General features: G+C 47.3%; 2 protein-coding genes across 2 annotated transcripts; both read right to left on the bottom strand.

The window, feature by feature from the left end:
- Nucleotides 1-526: 526 nt before the first annotated feature.
- LOC133077716 (tetrapeptide repeat homeobox protein 2-like) lies at nt 527-2,949 on the bottom strand. Its single transcript, XM_061172484.1, has 5 exons — nt 2,942-2,949; nt 1,974-2,047; nt 1,595-1,764; nt 1,408-1,476; nt 527-1,300 (listed from the first exon to the last, which is right to left on the bottom strand). The coding sequence occupies exons 1-5, from the start codon at nt 2,947-2,949 to the stop codon at nt 527-529; spliced, it is 1,095 nt and encodes a 364-aa protein (XP_061028467.1).
- A 13,152-nt stretch (nt 2,950-16,101) lies between these two features.
- LOC133078451 (cone-rod homeobox protein) lies at nt 16,102-18,927 on the bottom strand. The gene is made up of 3 exons (XM_061173499.1): nt 18,822-18,927; nt 17,935-18,086; nt 16,102-16,746 (listed from the first exon to the last, which is right to left on the bottom strand). The coding sequence occupies exons 1-3, from the start codon at nt 18,919-18,921 to the stop codon at nt 16,102-16,104; spliced, it is 897 nt and encodes a 298-aa protein (XP_061029482.1). The 5' UTR covers nt 18,922-18,927.
- Between the last annotated feature and the right edge of the window lie 291 nt (nt 18,928-19,218).

Genomic DNA, 19,218 nt, shown 5'->3' with positions numbered 1-19,218 from the left:
ACCTAGGTTGGAAAGCTCAGTATTGTAAAGATGTCAATTAATTCCAAAACCGTTTATGGATTTAATGCACTTTTTAAAATTCACACTTATTTGAAACTACAGGCAAGGGTAGGGACAAGCCAAAACAAAAATTTCTAGACATCAAGGGAAGGTAAAGATTTAACGCGATTTTAATTAAATTCCCTCTGAGGCTGGTGAAGGTCCGATAGAAAGTTCTTGGGAGCATCCACGAAAGCGAAATGTACACTGTGAACGTAATTCCACCTCTGACTTAGGCACTGACAGAAATGCCCACGTGCCCCCCAAATACTAACGGGGGGGGACATTCAGAGCTGCACAACTCGTGATGGCCTCACAGTGACACAAAAATGCTCCCTCCCCGGCTGGATCAAGGGAGGTGCGGTCAAGTGGCTGAGAGTAACCAGCTGTGAAGACAAGCGGCCACCGCTTCCCGCATCCGCGCCCATAACGCCCTAGTTCTCTCTGGCCCCGCGGGGTCTGCAGGACTTTGCGGGGACAGATGACCCTATAAATTCAGTAACCGGCCGGGGCCTAAGTCGTTCTCATCCACAAAGCTATCTTCTGTTTGGTACCCAGACGTCGGGGAGGAAGGGTCTTGGCGTGAGAATATCACTGGAATTAGAAAAGGATCTGGGCCAAAGTTGGGGGCGTATGGGTCCAGAGGCCAGACTGGGGGCGGGGCCGGGGCTGAAGCAGCCTGGAGGGGCGCCTGGGCGCCTTGTGCCGGGGCCCACATGGCCCGGCCGTGGCTGGAGACGCTGGGCTCTGGCGCTGGGCGCATCCCCGCGGGGCTGGGCAGAGGGGGCCTGCGGAATCCCGGGCCGTCTGGGAATGCGGGGCCGGCAACTGCAGCGGCAGCAAAGACAGAAGCGGGGGCGGTGACAGGGGCGGGCGCGGGGCCCAGGGCGCAGGGGATCCCGGGATCCGTGGGAGCATCGCGGGCCCTCTGGCCTCCGCCCTCGGCCAGTCGCTCCAGCCGGGAGCGTTGGGCCCGGCGGTTCTTGAACCACACCTGGGGAAACAGGGGACCGGGAGGAGGTGTAAGAGGCGAGAGGCTGCGCGCATTCTCCTCGGCCCCGGGTGTGAAGCCGCCCCGTCCCGGTGAGAAGCCGGCCAGCCCTCCCCCTCCTCCTCCCAGACCCAATTTGTGGCCCCTGGTGTTCAGGAGGCCGCCGGGGAGGGGTGCAGAGGGCAGGAGGGAGAGCGCTTGGGCCCCCAGGAGCCAGGGGCCAGGGACGGGTCGGCCCGAAAGGGTTCGCGGGTTCAGAGGCCCGAAGGTCTGGGCACGGGGAGACCAAGGGGCGCGTCAGTCCCGGCCGGGTGGGGTTGGAGGGTTTGTATGGCACAGGGTTGAGGCGGACTCGGGGTCCAGCCCTGGGTCCGCACCCGGGAGACCCCTTGCTTGCTGCGTGACCCAGGGCAGCAATGGACCCCTTTGGCCTCGCTGATCCTCTCCTGCAGAGCGGAGAGGGCAGAAAGGTAGCCCAGAGGCAGGGCACTTGATAAGCGGGGAGGTGGGAGCACGGCTGGTGGGGGCGGGGAAGGACGGGGCCCGGTGGGGGGCGCATCAGACCTGCAGTTTGTGCTCCTCTAGGCTGAGCCTGGCCGCCAGGCGCAGGCGGTCCTGGTAGCCGGGGTACTTATTCTTCTGGAAGTATTCCTTGAGCACGTCCAGTTGCTCTTTGGTGTACATCGTGCGCTCCTGCCGCTGCCTCTTTGGGGGTCCTGAGCTCCGTGTGGGGCCTGGCCAAGGGGGAAGCAGGGTCACACGAGCCCCAGCAACAGTCCCCAGCCCGCCTGGCACCCTCTCCCTACCTGCGCCAGGCCCTTGTGAGCAGCCGAGGGGCTCAGGCCTGAGGGCGGCAGGCAGTGCGTGGAGAAGCCTGCGGCATCGCGACCAGATGTTCTTGGTCAGACTCAGGCTCTCCGTACTTCAGCCCCAGCCCCTGTACCTTTCTGGGCCTCAGTGAACACAGCTTTGAAATGGGCCTGATCACAGCTCCTGGAGTATTCCAGGGCCCCCAGCCTGGGAAGGCACACAGGAGAGGCTCCTCAGGGCTCCCCCTCTCCCATCCAAGGGCTGGAGCCACCCTCACGTTTACAGGGGACCACTGCGTGCCAGGCTCTCTGCTCATCTCGCCCCAATAATGTAATTCCATTCCCCAGACTCCGCTAAGCCCTCCCCACAGCACAGCGCAAGAAGCGCTCTCAGACAGCTGGGCCCTTCTCTGGATGCCCAGGAGGCCTCCAGCCTTGGCCCTAGGACACCCCTTGCCCAACCCCACCGCCGGCCCAGACCCCTCTTGGTGGCCCAGACTCACCCATGAGAGACTTGGGTTCTCGCTTCCTCCTCACTGCTGCTCTGCTGTCTGCATTTGAGGCTCTGCACACAGGGCCTGGGGCTTACATCCCAGCTTTATGCTGTGCCCACCTGGACACACCCTAAGGGTCCTGGAACCCACCCTCTCTTGCCCCACCCTCAGACTCACTCCCTTGCAGGAGATGCAATCATTGATTAATCCCTTTTTTAATTGAGCAGCTACTACTCGCTGGCCCTTTCCTGGGAGCTGCTAATAACCCTCTGTGTTAAGACAGCCTGGGTCCTGCCCTTTTCCCTTTTTGGATGAATGAACTTGGTCTCATTTGCCTGTTCGACTCAGGAGCTTGGGTCCCAGGACCCCAGCTTCCCGCTTCTCCCAGATGCATAGACCTGGGACTAAACATCAGACTGAACTCCTGGCTTGTGCCAGGGTCTCCTGGGGTCGGGGGGGGGGACACAACTTATGCTGCTCATCTAACAACTTATCTGGGACTTTTATTATCATCAGTGGGAGATGACAATTAAATAAGTGATCAAATACAACATGAAACAAAGCAAAGAGATCATGTGATTTGATTTACATCACTCTCTGTTGCTCACGGGGGCATCCTGCCGTTTACTCTGCGCCTTTTTGGCAACATTCAGCCATAATTGGACATCTTTTCTGCTTCTTGGGCAGTTGGGAATACATTGGTCACCAAGACAGTCGATGCCGCTGCTGTTGACAGGGGAAAATCTAGTAATGTCCTTGGTCTATAAGATGTGACTCGAGGCCACCTTCTCCCTACTTTTTTTTTTTTTTAATTTTATTGAAGTATAGTTGATTTACAATGTTGTGTTAATTTCTGCTGTACAGCACAATGATTCAGTTATACATATATAGACATTGTTTTTCATATTCTTTTCCATTATGGTTTATCACAGGATACTGAATACAGTTCCCTGTGCTATACAGTCAGATCTTGTTGTTTATCCATTCTATATATAATAGTTTGCATCTGCTAATCCCAGACTCCCAAACTTTCCCTTGCCTTCCCCCCTACCCCTCCACAGTCTCCCTACTTTTTTTGTGTGTTTGTGTGGTTTTTTCCCTTAGATTTGTTTTTTTTCACACACTACCATTTTGGAATTTATACACACTTGCTGCCCTTTTTTTTTTTCCCCATTAAACTTTAGAAATTTGAACATGCAACAGAGTTTTGGGTTAAAAGGATTTAAATTTGCTTCTGCCAGTTGCCTTGGGGCATTACACACTGGGACCACTTTAAACTCAATTCTTAGCTCTAGGTTTTTTTTCCCCACATAGGAAGTGTAAATTTAGGGCACAAATGTTATGAATACTGGCTCGTGGTTATGAATTCTTATGGGAGATTTTTCTTTCCTCCACCTTGCACCAAGGTAGATAAAGCCCTCGCTACTTTTTAAAGGAAATTAAATGGAACATTGTGATGTTTAGCTGGGCAAAGATTTTTTTTTTTTTTTTTTTTTTTTTTGGCTGCGTTGGGTCTTAGTTGCGGCGAGGGGGCTCTTCTTTGCATCACACGGGCTTCTCCCTTCTCCCTAGTAGTGGCGTGTAGGTTTTCTCTTCTCTAGCTGTGGCACGCAGGCTCCAGGGCATGTGGGTTCTGTAGTTGTGGCACTAGGGTTCCAGAGAGCGTGGGCTCTGTAGTTTGTGGCACGCAGGCTCTCTAGTTGAGGCGTGCGAGCTCAGTAGTTGTGGTGAGCGGGCTTAGTTGCCCCGTGGCATGTGGGATCTTAGTTCCCTGACCAGGGATCGAACCCGCATCCCCTGCACTGGAAGGCGGATTCTTTACCACTGGACCACCAGGGAAGTCCCTAGATGGGCAAAGATTGAGAAGAGGCTCCATGCCTCGACTTGGTAGCTGAGGGGTTGGGGAATCTGGCTTTCTCATGTTTTGGTGTTGGAGACAGACTTGGTGATCGCTGCCAATACAGTCGGCCAAAGACCATCCAGAAAGCACCAGTATTTGAGCAAATTTATTGTCTCATTGCAATGAGGGAGAACACATGCCATGGGAACCCTAGGGGCATTTCAGTAAGAGGGCGTTTGAAAGGACCTATATAGGATTTGGGCTTGTGTCAGATGACTTTGGGGAAGGTTCCCAAAGAAGTGACCTTTGTGCCCAAAAGAACTGAAATCAGGGACTCAAACAGATACTTGTACACCCATGTTCAGAGCAGCATTATTTACAATAGACAAAAGGTGAAAACAACACTGATGTCCATGGATGGATGAATGAAGCAGTAAAATATGGTATACCCATAAAATGGAATATTATTCACCCTTAAAGAGGAAGTTCTGATGGATGCTGCGACATAGATGAATCTAGAAAGTAGTACTAAGTAAAATAAGACAGACAAAAAAGACACATGTTGCCTGATTCTACTTACGCCAAATATCTAGAATAGGCAAATTTGTAGAGACAGAAAAATTCAAGGACTTATATGAAAGACCTAGAATAGACAAATTCCTAGAGACAAAGAGTAGATTGGAGGTGATCAGGGACTGATCAGGGGCTGGGGGAGGAGGGAGTGAGGAGTAGTGTTTAATGAGGACAGAATTTCAGTTTGAGCTGATGGAAGAAGTCCTGGAGACGGATGGTGGTGATGCTTGTACAACATTGTGAATACAATTAATGCCACCTAATTGTATACTTAAAAATGGTTAAAATGGTAAATTTTGCGTTATATGTATTTTACCACAGTTGGGGGAAAAAAAAAAGAGTGGCTTTGCTGTGGGCTAGATGCTGTGAGGAAATGGGGGTAATTCTGAGATTAAGTATCTTATCTAGAAGGTGAGAAGGATGGAGTGTGGTTAGAGCTGTGATTTGTATAGAATGTGTCACTCGTGTTAGCTTGGATGGGGTACATTGGTCTCTTCTGTGGTTTGGACAATGTTTGTATTTCTCTCTGTGTTCAGACATTATTCCCAAGAGATCACTTCAACATGATCCAAGACTGACCCTTTGTGAAGTGGTTTGTATTCAGCAGGAGGTCACCAAGGCTTGGTCGAGCGCCAGACCAGCTCCCAGATGTTGGGAGCTGCTTTTCTTTCTTGTATTTGGCAAACTCCCTTGAGTTCAACATCCCAAGTGCAGTGTCTGAGCAGTTGGGGATCCCTGGAGGCCTTTATCATTACCATTTGCGTGACCTTGGGCAAAGCCATCCTCCCCCAGCCAGTCCTGGTTTTTCCCACCCGTACAGCAGGATTATCTCAACGTCTGCCCCGAACATGCTTGGGAGCATTGAGGCTGACATCTGCTCAGGAAAGAAGCTGTCACGGCAGCTCAGTGAGCCCACTTCTGTTCCCAGAGTTTTGTCCCCAGGGCAAAGTCACTGGAGGCTGCCTAGCCTCCACCCTGCTGGAGATACAGATCAAAAATTTCGGCAGGAAAACCAGCACCTCGTGTTGACCAAACCAGTGATTTTCAAATTCTAGTGTACATCAAAATCACCTGGAGGGCTTACTAAAACCCAGATTACCAGGCCGCACCCGCAGGATTTCTGTCTAGGGGTGGCGCCGGAAAGTTTGCATTTCTAACTAGTGTCATGGCGGTACTGATGCCGCTGGCCTGAAGCAGGGACCACTGTGAGAACCACTGCTGTGAGCGACAGCCAATCTCGCCCACCTTGGCGCCTACCCTTGGCCTCAGTCCCAGACCCTGGCTTGTTTTAGGGGCAAGAAGGGGCCAGCAAGGCAGAGAGAGGAGGCTGGAGAGGTAAGCCAGGGCCAGATTGTGCTGGGCCTTGGAGGAGCTCGGAGGTTATTCCCAGAACACACACACACACACACACACACACACACACACACACAGAGAGAGAGAGGAAATGAAAGAGAGATACAGAGATAGGAAGACAGGCTGATATGAGAAACAGACAAAAACAAAAATATATGTAAGAGAGAGAAAGAGAGAGAGAAATTCAAATACATTTTTCTTATGTGCCAGGCACTATTCTAAATGCTTTTTTTTAATGTATATACACACTTTTTAAAAAATTTGTTTATTTATTTTTGGCTGCATTGGATCTTTGTTGCTGCTCACGGGCTTTCTCTAGTTGCAGCAAGTGGGAGCTACTCTTCTTTTCGGTGTGTGGGCTTCTCATTGTGGTGGCTTCTCTTGTTGCGGAGCACGGGCTCTAGGCACATGGGCTTCAGTAGTTGCAGCGCGTGGGCTCAGTAGTTGTGGCTCACGGGCTAAGTTGCTCCACGGCATGTGGGATCTTCCCGGACCAGGGCTCGAACCCGTGTACCCTGCATTGGCAGGCGGATTCTTAACCACTGCACCACCAGGGAAGTCCTTCTAAATGTTTTATAATTATTAACTGGGGTCTCAGCTGGCTACATCCTTCTACCCTTTATCCCTCCCTCTGCCATGACAAACTCTCTCTATCTTGCACCTTCTCTCCTCCTAGTTGGGTGGCCAAGACACTGTTCTCTATCACAAGATTCTTCTGGCCCCATCACTCCATTCCATATAGATGCTCTCTATTTTGTACCCTCCAAAATCTTCCCTCCTACCCCCAGATTATGCAATTTCAAATTCCAGTATAGTTTTTAAGATTATATACCCTTCTATCCATCCATCCACTCACACATATCTTTCCATTATTTACCCCTCTATCTATATCCTAGCTGGTTCTAAGAACAGAGGTTTCTTGAACCAAACTTGAGGAACAAAACAGAGAGGCAAGGAAGGGTAGAAACTTGAAAAGAGGGCATAGGTACAGTTTTGCTCCCATATGCATAGCCTGCATCTAAGAGAACATACAAGAAGCTGCTGAGAGCGGTAGCCCCGTAGAAGTCAACTGTGGGTTGGGGGGATTATCATGGCACTCACTGCAAATTCCCCATATTTCAGTTATTAATGATGCAAATGTATATGAGATAAAATAAAGTCTATTTTAAACATTTACTCCTTTTTTATGAACTCTCTGGACCACATTCTCTTCCTTCTGGGAACAAGCCTTCTTTTCTCCCAAGTTCATCTGAGCCTCAGGTTCACTCCATGGAAAATAGACCTGTTGACAAAACTCATTTAGTAATCAAGTTAAGAAGGAAAAAGAGGATTTTACTCTAGCCAAACTAAGGATTATAACCCAGGAGACAGACTCTCAGAAAGCTCTGAGAACTGTTCTGTCTGTTAGAAGCTGAAGGCACAGTCATGTACATTTTCGAGACAAAGGATAGGGCTTCCCTGGTGGCGCAGTGGTTGAGAATCCGCCTGCCAATGCAGGGGACATGGGTTCAAGCCCTGGTCTGGGAAGATCCCACATGCCGCGGAGCAGCTGGGCCTGTGAGCCACAACTACTGAGCCTGCGCGTCTGGAGCCTGTGCTCCACAACAAGAGAGGCCACGATAGTGAGAGGCCCGCGCACCGCGATGAAGAGTGGCCCCCGCTTGCTGCAACTAGAGAAAGCCCTCGCACAGAAACGAAGACCCAACACAGCCAAAAATAAATAAATAAATAAATAAATTTATTTTTTAAAAAAAGGATCAAAATGACATACTGATATTTTTGTACATAGACAGTGGAGTAACACAGTATCCCAATGGGCATAAACCTTCTATCTGCCAGCTATTAAGACATTTATGTGCCCATCCTTGGGTGGGAGTGTCAATTCCAATACCATATATGAAGACAAACCCGGCGGAGTGCAAGCGGTTCCTCCCAGAGTGCTCTCATTGACAGCTTCGTTGATTGGAAGTTTTGTTAACACAGTATGAAACAGTATTAAAGATCATTCATCTTGCAGGCTTTCCAAAAGCCATCTATGTGGTGTTTGACATACGGGAGTTGCTGGCACAAATTACTTGTGTTTTTCTCTTTAGGACATTTGTCAATTAAGTAAGGAACAGAGCAATGAAGTCCTGGGGTAAATTGTGCCCACTCTCTAAGGACTGAAGATAGTGTCAGACAAGGGATGGACACATTAATACATTGGAGAATTTGGACCTGAAAGGTTAAGCCAGAGAGAGGTCAACCTAAGTATGTGGTAACATTAGGAACATCTGAAAAGTCAGTGACGGATATCATGAGGGGCCTATATTGGTCGTGTATTGACCAAGGAATTTGATGACAGATCCAATAATTAGTTAGATTGTTTCTAGTAGCTGTACTTTGTAACAACTTTACTAAAGAATTTTCCTTCCACCCTGAACATTGGGACAAAAGTATAGCTAGCAGTAAAACAATAGCTTTCCATTTTGACAGAGAGATAGACCTGTCTTACAGGCCTGGTCTGGATTCTCGATTTCTTGAGCTTGTAAAAGGAAATCTTTTACTGGGTTAGCAGTATTAACCTGTATCCAGTGACCTTGTGAAATTCTGACATTAATTCTAAACGATTATCTATAGATTCTTCGGATTTCCCAACTAAACTATCATGTCATCTGTCAACAATAATAGCTTTATTTCTTTCTAAACTATTATACCTTTTATTTCCTTTTCTTTCTCTATTACATCTTTATTTCCTGATTGCATGGACCTTCAGTACAGTGTTGAAGAAAAGTGGTGAGGACTAGACTTTCTTGTCTTATTCCCAGTAATAGAAGGAAAGCTTTCAACATTTCAACATGAAACATGTTTTCTATGAGATTTTTTGCAGATACCCTTTATTAAATTAAGGGATTTGCTTCTGTTCCTCTTTTCTAAGAGTTTGTTCTTTTTAGTCAAAAAATGGCTTTTGAGGGACTTCCCTGGTGGTCCAGAGGCTAAGACTCCACGCTTCCAATGCAGGGGGCCCGGGTTCGATCCCTGGTCAGGGAACTAGATCCCACATGCCACAACTAAGAGTTCCCATGCTGCAACTAAAGATCCCACATGCCGCAACTAAAGATCCGTATGCTGCAACACAGCTCCTGTATGCAGCAACAGAGATCACATGTGCTGCAACTAAGACTCGGAACAGCCAAATAAATAAACAAATAATTTTTAAAATGGCTTAAAAATGGATTTTGAGTTTTATCAAATGCTTCCCCTGCATATATTGAAATGATATTATCTTCTCCTTATTATAGTAATGTGTCAAATTACCTTCCTTGGTTTTTTAATATTAAGCCATCCTTGCATTCCTGGAATAAACTCAGCTTGGTCAGGTACTATCCCTCCTCTGTAATATATGCTGTATTCCATTTAGTAATGTTTTGTCTAAGGTTTCTATATCTAAGCTCATGACCTATAATTTTCCTTTATTTTAATATTCTTGCCATGTTTTTGATATCAAGGTTATACAGGCCTCATAAAATGAAAAATGTTCCTTCTTCTTCAATTCTCTGGAAGTTTGCATAAAATCAATGTAATTTCTTTCTCAATTGTTTTGTGGAATTTGTTGTGAAGACAAATGGGCATGAAGTGTTCTTTGTGTGAAAAACTTAAATTATGGATTACTCTTCTTTAATAGCACTATTCAGATTTTCTATTTTTGTGTGTGCTTGCCTTGGTAAGTTGTTTTCTCCTAGGATCTTGTCATCTAAATTTTCAAATTTCTTGCCATAAGATTGTTCACAATATCCTCTTATGATCATTGATGTCTTTAGTGTAGGATCTTTAGTAATGTCCCCTTTTCCTTCTTTATATTGGTAATTTCTCTCTTTTTCTCTTACTCTTTTCAGGAGCTATTGATTTTATTAGTCTCTAACAAAACTTACATCTTTGTTGTTTTTTCTGTTGTACATTTTTTATTTTATTAATTTCTGCTCTCATCTTTATTATTTATTCCCTCATTTCTAACTTATTGAGATGATTTTAAAGATGGTTGATTTTAATCTTTCTTCTTATCTGGTATCTGACATATCACTTAATACTATAGATAAATCAAATGGAAATTAGGATATTATGAACAAGTGTATGCCAATAAACTTGGCAACTTAGAGGAAATGTACAAACTCCTGGAGAAATACAACTTTCTGAAACTGACACAGAAAGAAATTTTAAAATATGAACAATTACATGTATGTTAAATAAATGAAATACATAATTAACCTTCCTAAAAAAAACTCCTCCAGGCTCATATGCTTCACTGTTGAATTCTATCACACAGTTAAAGAAGAAATAATACCTTGCACGAACTCCCCCTCCTGACATCTGTCTTGTAATTTCTTTCCCTAACTAATCTCCTCCTCTGCTCTGTTTTCTGTTCCTCCTTCTCAGAATGTATTTTCTGCTCTGTTTCTACACCCTCTTGATTTCTTTCCCTCTTTTTCATCCTCTCCATATTTTGAGGGGCTGAAATCATCATCTTTGAAGTCACCAAACAGGGGGTGCATTTGCAGCCTGTGTGGTCCCAGGGCCATTCCATTCTCATCTCTCAGTCTCTGTTTCTTCATCTTTAACTTGAAAAGCACCAGGATGGCTGGAACAGGATCCCGATCATCTTGGGAAAGTTACTTAACCCCTCCTGATCCATAAAATAGGGGAGGTGGGGGGTGGCCCCTACTTCATGAGGTTGTAATGAAATTTAATAAGGGAGAAATACGGGAGAAGTGGCTGGCACATAGTAAAGCGGTCCATAAAGAGTTTAGCTGTGATTTTATTATTATTGTGTGTCCCAGGCATGATTTCACATGGAGGGGATAAGGGTGGAGGAGGGCATCACTTAGTTAAAATTCAGTTGTCTCCACAAAGTACCCTTCCCCCATGGGTCATGCGTCTGAATCTAATCCCCGCTAATTCTCCTGCCATTCTGCTGAGGCTGGACCATCATAAGAGGATTGGAGCATTTGCTAAATTAGTCCTGTTCAGGGACAGAGGAAACATCCAGGGAGGGGCTCAGAGATCAGGAGGAACAGGAGGGAGGTCAGAGACATATGGGGGTGAGGAGAGAGATGAAGAGAGGAAAAAAAGAAGAGAGAAATACCCTTGAGCTTGAGACCAAAGAAGAAAGAGACAGGCAAGAGAGAAGCGAGAGTGAAAGACAGGATCAAAAATGGGGAGGAAGGGGGAAATGCCAGGAGGGTCTGAAAGGTCTGCATCCTAACACAAGGACTATAATCCTAGTTCTACCTCGTCCTAGTTGTGGGACCTTGGGCAGGTCACCTGACCTCCCTTTGCCTCAGTTTGCTCATCTGTGAAATGAGAATAATCACAACATCTATCTGATAATAATAGCATCTTTCTGGTGGATTGTTTTGAGAATTTAAAGAGTTAGGACTGGCTTTCTCCAGTCCTGGCAAATAGTACCTGCTCAGTAAATTTTTCTTTTCTTTCCCTTCCAATTTATTGAGTTATAATTTATATACTATAAATTCCACCTATTTTAACCATACAATTTGATGAGTTTGGGCAATCGCATACAGTGGTAGAAATACCACCATAGTCAAGATATAGAATATTTCTAGTACCTCAAAAAGGGCCCCTTTTGTCCCTCTGCAGTGAATCTAATCCATTGATTCCCCAGCTCTTGCCAATCACTATTCACTTTCTGCCACTATGGTTTTATCTTTCCTAGAATTTCATATAAGTGGAATCATATCATACGTACTGCTTTGAGCCTGGTTTCTTCCACTCGTTATCATGCTATTCATCCACATTGTTATGTACACCAGGAGTCCATTCCTTATTATTGCTGAGGAATAGTCCATTGTCTGGATGCACCAGTTTTTTTTGCCATTCACCTGTTAATGGACATTTGGATTGTTTCCAGTTTGAGGCCCTTGTGAATAAAGTTGCTATGCATGGCACAAGTACAATTTCGGAAAAATTTTAGGTTAAGATAAACATTTAGCGTAATGCCTTCAAGGTAGACATTTGGATTGTTTCCACCCTTTTGGTTATTGTGAATAGGGCTGCTATGAACATGAGTGGACATGTTTTTGTTTGAGCACCTGTTTTTAATTCTTTGGGGTATATACTTAGAAGTGGAATTGCTGGGTCATTATCTAATTCCAGAACTTTTTCATCACCCCAAAGAGAAACCCCTTCACCCATTAAGCAGTCACTCCCCATTTTCCCCTCCCCCTAGCCCCTGGCAAACACTAATCTGCTTTCCATCTCTATGGATTTGCCTATTCTGGATTTTTCATATAAATGGATTCATATGATATGTAGCCTTTTATGCCTTGTTTCTTCTTTGAATCTATTTTGCACACTTTAAAATTTAATAATGGTCAATTTCATGTGATGTGTATTTTACCATAAAAATAAATAAGCGCTTATTGGGCTCTTAGCATGGACCAGGCTTCAGGACCAAGTACTTAACATAATGATGTCATTAAATTCTCTTGAGGTAGGTCTTCTCAATGCCTCATGTTACAGATGGGGAAACTGAGGTTGGGAGAAACAAATTGCCCAAGGTCATAGGACCAGAAGTGGCTGAGCCAGGCTCAGACAGCAAGTTTGTCTGACCTCATCAATTCAGTGTTTGATACACACACACACACACACACACACACACTCACACACTCATTTTAACCCAGGACACAGCGATTGACAGGGACAGAAGAAGAGATTGATGACTTGGAGTTGGAGAAACAGAAAGGCAAATACTAAGCAAAAGAGAAGAAGGGGAAAGAAAGAAAAAGACAAAAACCATCAGAAAGAAATGGGGACCTGGGAGTCTGAGACTCAATAGTCAGGAGCGAAAAAGAAAAAAAGGAAAGAGAAAGAGAAAAGAAGAGAGATGGAAGAGAAATGGTGGGAAAACGAAAGTGACCAGGGAGAAGAGATGGAAAGTGGCCAGGATGGAAGGGGAAAGGAGGAGGTGTGAGATGAAGCTGCAGAGGACTACAGGCTGGTGAGGAAGGCTTAAACCTCACATGGACCAGGACTTCCCTGGTGGCACAGTGGTTAAGAATCTGCCTGCCAATGCAGGGGACACGGGTTCGAGCCCTGGTCCGGGAAGATCCCACATGCCACGGAACAACTAAGCCCATGAGCCGCAACTACAGAGCCCGCGTGCCGCAACTACTGAAGCCCATGCGCCTAGAGCCCATGCTCCGCAACAAGAGACGCTACCTCAGTGAGAAGCCTGTGCACCGCAACGAAGAGTAGCCCCCGCTCGCCGCAACTAGAGAAAGCCCGCACGCAGCAAGAAGACCCAACCCAGCTATAAATAAATAAATAAGTAAATAAATAAATAAACCTCACATGGACCACTGAGGCAGGAAGCATGGTCATCACCCCCTTGCAGCGAGGGAGGGGCCCAGTGAGGTCACAGCAGGTGGAAGCTGGCCGTTTGGAGCCCATGTCCCTGCCTAATTGGCTTTAGGGAGATATCACAGAAAAGACGGTGACCAGACAGAGAAAGCACATGGACGCACCCATGCCCCCAGAGAAAGAAGGTGGGGGAGAGAGGGAGGGGACAGAGCAATCCTTGTTTTTACTTCCCCAGGTCTGCACCTCCATGGAAACAAAAATAAATCACCCAGACTTTAAGCGGGATTCAACATTTTAATCATTTTCACTCCACAGGTGGCCAGCGAAGGGAGACCTGGAGTTCCAGTGAGTGGGAAAGGGGAGGACGGTGGGCCTGACACAGAGTGAGGGAGGCCCCTTGCCTCTTGTTGTGTCCCCAATTCCCTTGTCACTCTTCCTGGCTTTAGGAATCCCCAATGGACATCTGAAGAACCAATGTTCAGGAGGCTGGCCCAGGGAAAGGAACCTGGAATCCCCCAAAAGATTCGACTCCTCCCTCTGTCCAACTCCTAGAGAACTCTCAGAAGACACCAGGATAGGGGTCTCTTGAAGTCTTGGCCTGTGCCTGTGACTCCCCCATCCAGCCACTATTACTTTCCACCCTCCTCCAGAATATCGTGTCCATCCTCCAAACCCTCCCTGGACCTCCTTATTGAGCTGCCTTTGAATTGCTTGCACAAGACACACCCTCCTCTATGAATGGGAGACTCCGTGGGACAGGGAGAGACTCTTGTTTACACCTGAGACCCCAGCCTCCAGCTCAGAGTGTGGGAGTCTCTGCAAAATGACTAACGGACATGGCATCCCAGTCCCAACTTTTGCACAGATCCAGAGCACAATGTCATCTCCTACCTGTCTCTACCCTGAAAAGTTTGTCTGGATCCCCCACCTCATACCCCAACATATGCCGTCCTTCTCTGTTTATTCATTGCTTCTCACAGTGGACTCTGGGCCTAATGTCCCAGCATGACTCAGACCCGTGAGAGATGATCGAGAAGTATGTTGAGTAAACCACCTTTGTGGGCTCTAATGATTGCAGTGTCCCCTTCAGGGTCTAGGCTGTGTGGACCTCTCCTGACCTAGACCCGGAAAAATCATCTGATGCCTCTCAGCCTCTCTTTGCACTGTGCCTTCCTCCTGACATTCCTTCCTGCACTGGGGGCCTGGAGCCTGCTTGTCCTGGCTCATGAGTACAGATTACAAGTGTCTCTTCCCACCTCCGAATTCAGGGACCTCAGCTTGATGCCCTGAAATCAGCCACGGTGGGAGTGGATTACACAATGGAAATGGGCAACCACTAAAAATCAGGGCTTTCCTCTTCTTTCAGGAATCCACTGTTAAGCATCTCCCAGCACACCACTCCCTTACTTTCTTTCACCCCTTGCCTTGTGAAACCACCCCCACCCCCAGTGAAAGGCTCATGGCTCCTGCCTTCCCCACCCAAAAATGAAAGGAGAACTCAGATTGAAGAGGTAGGTGCCAAAGTACCAAACTTCCAAGAGTGTCAAAATGCCTGAATCCTTCTTCAAATTCTCACACTGCTTGTCTCTGTGGCCATGGGTCAGACTGCATTGAAAGAAATATGGTGCTGCCCCAGGAAAACTTCCCAGGCCAAGCTCTATTTATTGTCCAACCCCACAATCGAAACTGAAAACAGAACATCTAAAAGAGGGAATGTGTGTTTGGGATGTGGGCCTGCCTCCAAATCCATTTCTCTCCCCGCCTCTTGTATATTTACAGGTGGGAAGCCTGTCCACCTCTTCTTCTCTTTGAAATACCCACAACCATAGTCGGTGCACCCCACACAACAACGATGATCCCTCCAATGTGTGGGTGAAGTTCACCTTTAGAAAATGCTAAAACAAAAGAAAACAAAGCAGACGTGAAACAGGCAACTTGCCTTCCATCCTTCCACCAAATATGCCCATTTCCAATGTCCAAATGAATGAATGATGAAATGTCTTTAAGAAGAAACTAAGAAGAAGAAGAAGAAAAAAAATATATATATATATATATAAATATATCTCAAACAGCCCCCTAAGCCTATCACGTAAACCTGACATTTGTGAAATCTGTAAAATTGTCAAATGAATTTCTGAACTTAACTGTATAATTGGCCTAAGGTTCCACCCTGGGGCTTTGTAAAGTCTGTCTTTGGAGTTACTAGAAGGATCTCTACCCATATGCTAATGAAGTGTCCCAAATGGAAAGTGAAGGAATCGAGCCTCCCTACCTGTTTGTTCAAGGGCACCGTGATTCTGACCTAAACATTACCCCAAATCAGCTGCACGTTTGGTTTAATTTTGTCTCAGGGCGAATTCTCAGCACCGGTTTCTGGAGTCTGGGGCTCATGGTTTGAAATGCCGTTGGACTCCATGTGAGACGGCATTGGGGTTGAGAGAATGACTCAGACTCATGGAGCTCCCCAGGAGCAAAGGGGTGGGCTGGGTTGGGCTAAGTTGCACTGGAGCCAAAGAGGCCATGACCTTTGGAAGGGATGGTCAGCTCCTGCCGCCTTCTCAGGAATGCCGCCCCAGGGCAGGTTGAGACAATGTGCAAGGAGGCAGTTGGGACAAGAGATGGAGCGAGACGGAGAAGGAGAATCTTCTACAAGATCTGAAACTTCCAGGCACTCTGATCCTTGAAGTCCAGGGCATCCATGGGGTTGTAGGTGAATTTCCAGGTGCCTGTGGGGTCCTTGAATTCTAAGCTGTCCACAGGGCTGTAGGTGCCATAGCTCTGGCCTGACAGGGAGGTGGGGGACTGGGTCAGGGAGGGCCCCATGGAGGGACCAGAAAGGGGGCTGAGAGCCGGGGCCCCCAACTGGGGCACCATGGGAGAAAGGTAGGGATCCAGACCACTGAAATAGGAGCTCGGCGACCCATACGCCGAGGGGGAGGAGCAGAAAGCAGAGGCGGGGGCGTAGGTCATGGCGTAGGGCGCTGACGTCAGGGAAGGGCCCGAGGCCACTAGCCCAGCCCGCTGTGCCTCGGGCAAGGGGGACTCTGAGGCCGGACTCCAGATGGACACCGTGGCCACTGCCGTGGTGGGGGAGCCTGAGGGCCCGGGGAGAGGGGGGCTGTAGGAATCTGAGATGCCCAGGGGGTCTGGACAGACGTCCGTGGCGGATCTTGGAGAGGCGCCTGCCTTCCTCTTGGCAGGACGAGCCTTGGCTTGTGCCCCCGGGGGCTGCTGCTGTTTCGGCTGCTGCCGCTGCTGTCGACATTTAGCCCTGCGGTTCTTGAACCAAACCTGGGGGTGAGAGGGGAGGTCGGGGTGGGTGAGTGGGAAGGAGGCCCAGGGGAGCCTTCATGGTGCCCAGGAATGATGATGCTCATTGGTGAGACAAGCCAGAGTCGTAGCTCTCCACTTTGCAATCAGTCATGGGGCACTCTATTTATCCACCCATTCATTCATCCAATCATTCATACATACAGTTGTACCCACACACACATACATACAACCATATGCACATACATACAGTCATACATACATACAGTTGTATGTATATACATACAGTCATACATACATAAGCACAGTCACCCATCCAACCATATGTACACACATACTATCATACAGCATACAAACATATACATATACCTTCATCCATCCATTCATCTAATCATTCACACATACATGCAGACATGCAACCATACATACATACGTACATCTAATCACATGCACATACATACAATCATACATACATACATACAGTTGTGTGTATATACATACGATAATACATACATACATGCTTTCATCTGTCCAATGCTATGTACAGATGTACACATACTATCATACAAACAAGCATATATACATTCATACATACATCGTACACACATACAATCATACAAACACACATATATACATTTACCCATCCATCCATCCATCCATCCATGGATTAACCATCTCCTACTACTTTGGGGGCACACAAGTGAAGCTGACATTCTAGTTGAGAGGGACAGGTTAAAAATAAACAGGAAGTAAGCAAATCACATAGTATTTAGAAAGTGATAAATACTATGAAAGAACCAGTTGATCAGGATAAGGGCGGGCAGCAGGGTGGGGTGGCAGGAGAAAGTTGCGGTTTCAAATGCCAAAGGCGGTGTAGGTCTCATTGACTAGCAAGGTGACTTGATTGGTTGATAAAGACTTGAAGACGGTGATGGGGAATATACCTTCCAGGTAGAGGGAACAGAGAGTGCAAAGGTCCTGAGGCAGGAGTGTGCTTGGTGGGCATGCTAGAGGAAGGACCAGGGGCCAGTGTTGCTGGAGTGGAGTGAGAAGGGGTAGGAGTGTAAGAGAAGAAGCCAGCAAAATAATAGAGGCAAGGGATTACTAGGGCACTTTATGACTTTGGCTGTTACTTTATGACCTCTCCCTCTTCCTTTCGCTCTGGGTCCCAGGAAGGACCAGAGGAGCCCAGAGACCAGAACATCCCACCTGAACCCTGGACTCAGGCAGATTGATCTTCAGAGCCACCTCCTCACGGGCATACACGTCCGGGTACTGAGTCTTAGCAAACAGGGCCTCCAGCTCCTCCAACTGGCTTCGTGTGAAGGTGGTCCGTTCCCGCCGCTGCTTTCTCGGGGCGCCTGGTGTAAGGACAGGAAAATGGGACCTTCAGGCGACCTGAGACCCCATTCTCTTCATCTGCTGATGTGAGGTCCTGAGCGTACACGGGATGCCGAGAAGCCCCTTCTGGGTGTTCAACTGTCCAAACTAAGGGGGTGCCGATTCCCTGAACTTCTAGACCTCACACTGTGCCCCTGGGAAATGGGGTCCCCCTTTGTCTGTCATTTGGGGGCTCATGCTTCTCCCTGAGGAGAACTGGCTTTAGCCATGTAAGGACGTATATGAGTTTGATTTTCATCCCCTTTCTAAAATTTCTTCTGCACTAAGACATTCAGTTGAAACATGACATTTTGGATATACAACCTATAAAAGTGACAGGTCCATAATAGTCACCTTAATAAATTTTGTAAAAAACACCTAAAGAATAATGCCACCGAAAACAGAGTGCTTCCTTCTTTGAGAAATAAAGCATTGCTAACAGGTGGGGATTCCTCTGTCTCCCCCTTCCAGATCGCTTCCCTCCTTCACCCCAGAGGGAACGACTATCTTAAATTTCTATGACTGTCCCTATGCTTGCCTGCATCCCTAAGAGATGTGGAGGGGTGTTTTGCATTTACAAGTGAACACATTTGGCTGGTGTGTGGCCCTGATGTCACCCCTGTAAGTGCCCATCCTCCTCCTGAGGGCAAGGGACCCCAGAGGTCCCCAGAAGATGGGGGGCAGCTGGGGGTGGCTGGAAGGAGGACTGTACTCACTTGGGTAGGACACAGCTTGGTGCATCAAATCCACACTAGGGCCACTCAGGGCCAAGGCGTTGACGGAATAGTGGGGCCCCGGGTTCATATACGCCATCATGATCTTCAGGGATGATGGGGCCCAGGTCAGTGGGCCTGCAAGAGAAGGGTGGGTACTCAAACACTCCCCAATTCATCACCATGTGGTTCAAATCCTGCCTCAGTCTCTTCTTAGGTGCGTGACCTTGGACAACTTATCCCCCTCTCTGTGCCTCAGTTTCCCCACCTATAAAAGAGCCCTCTGCTTAAGGTCATCAAAGCTTCAGTGAGACTCTGTAAAGCAGAGAATGAAAGCTGTAATGGGCATGTAAATGGAAGCTCTTGTTCCTACTCTATCCTTTAAAAAATCTTCCTGCTA

This window comes from Eubalaena glacialis, chromosome 18, assembly GCF_028564815.1.
Source record: "Eubalaena glacialis isolate mEubGla1 chromosome 18, mEubGla1.1.hap2.+ XY, whole genome shotgun sequence".
Classification (NCBI taxonomy): domain Eukaryota; kingdom Metazoa; phylum Chordata; class Mammalia; order Artiodactyla; family Balaenidae; genus Eubalaena; species Eubalaena glacialis.
The sequence above is the reverse complement of the archived record's forward strand: the minus strand, read 5'-3'. Positions and strand labels throughout refer to the sequence as shown.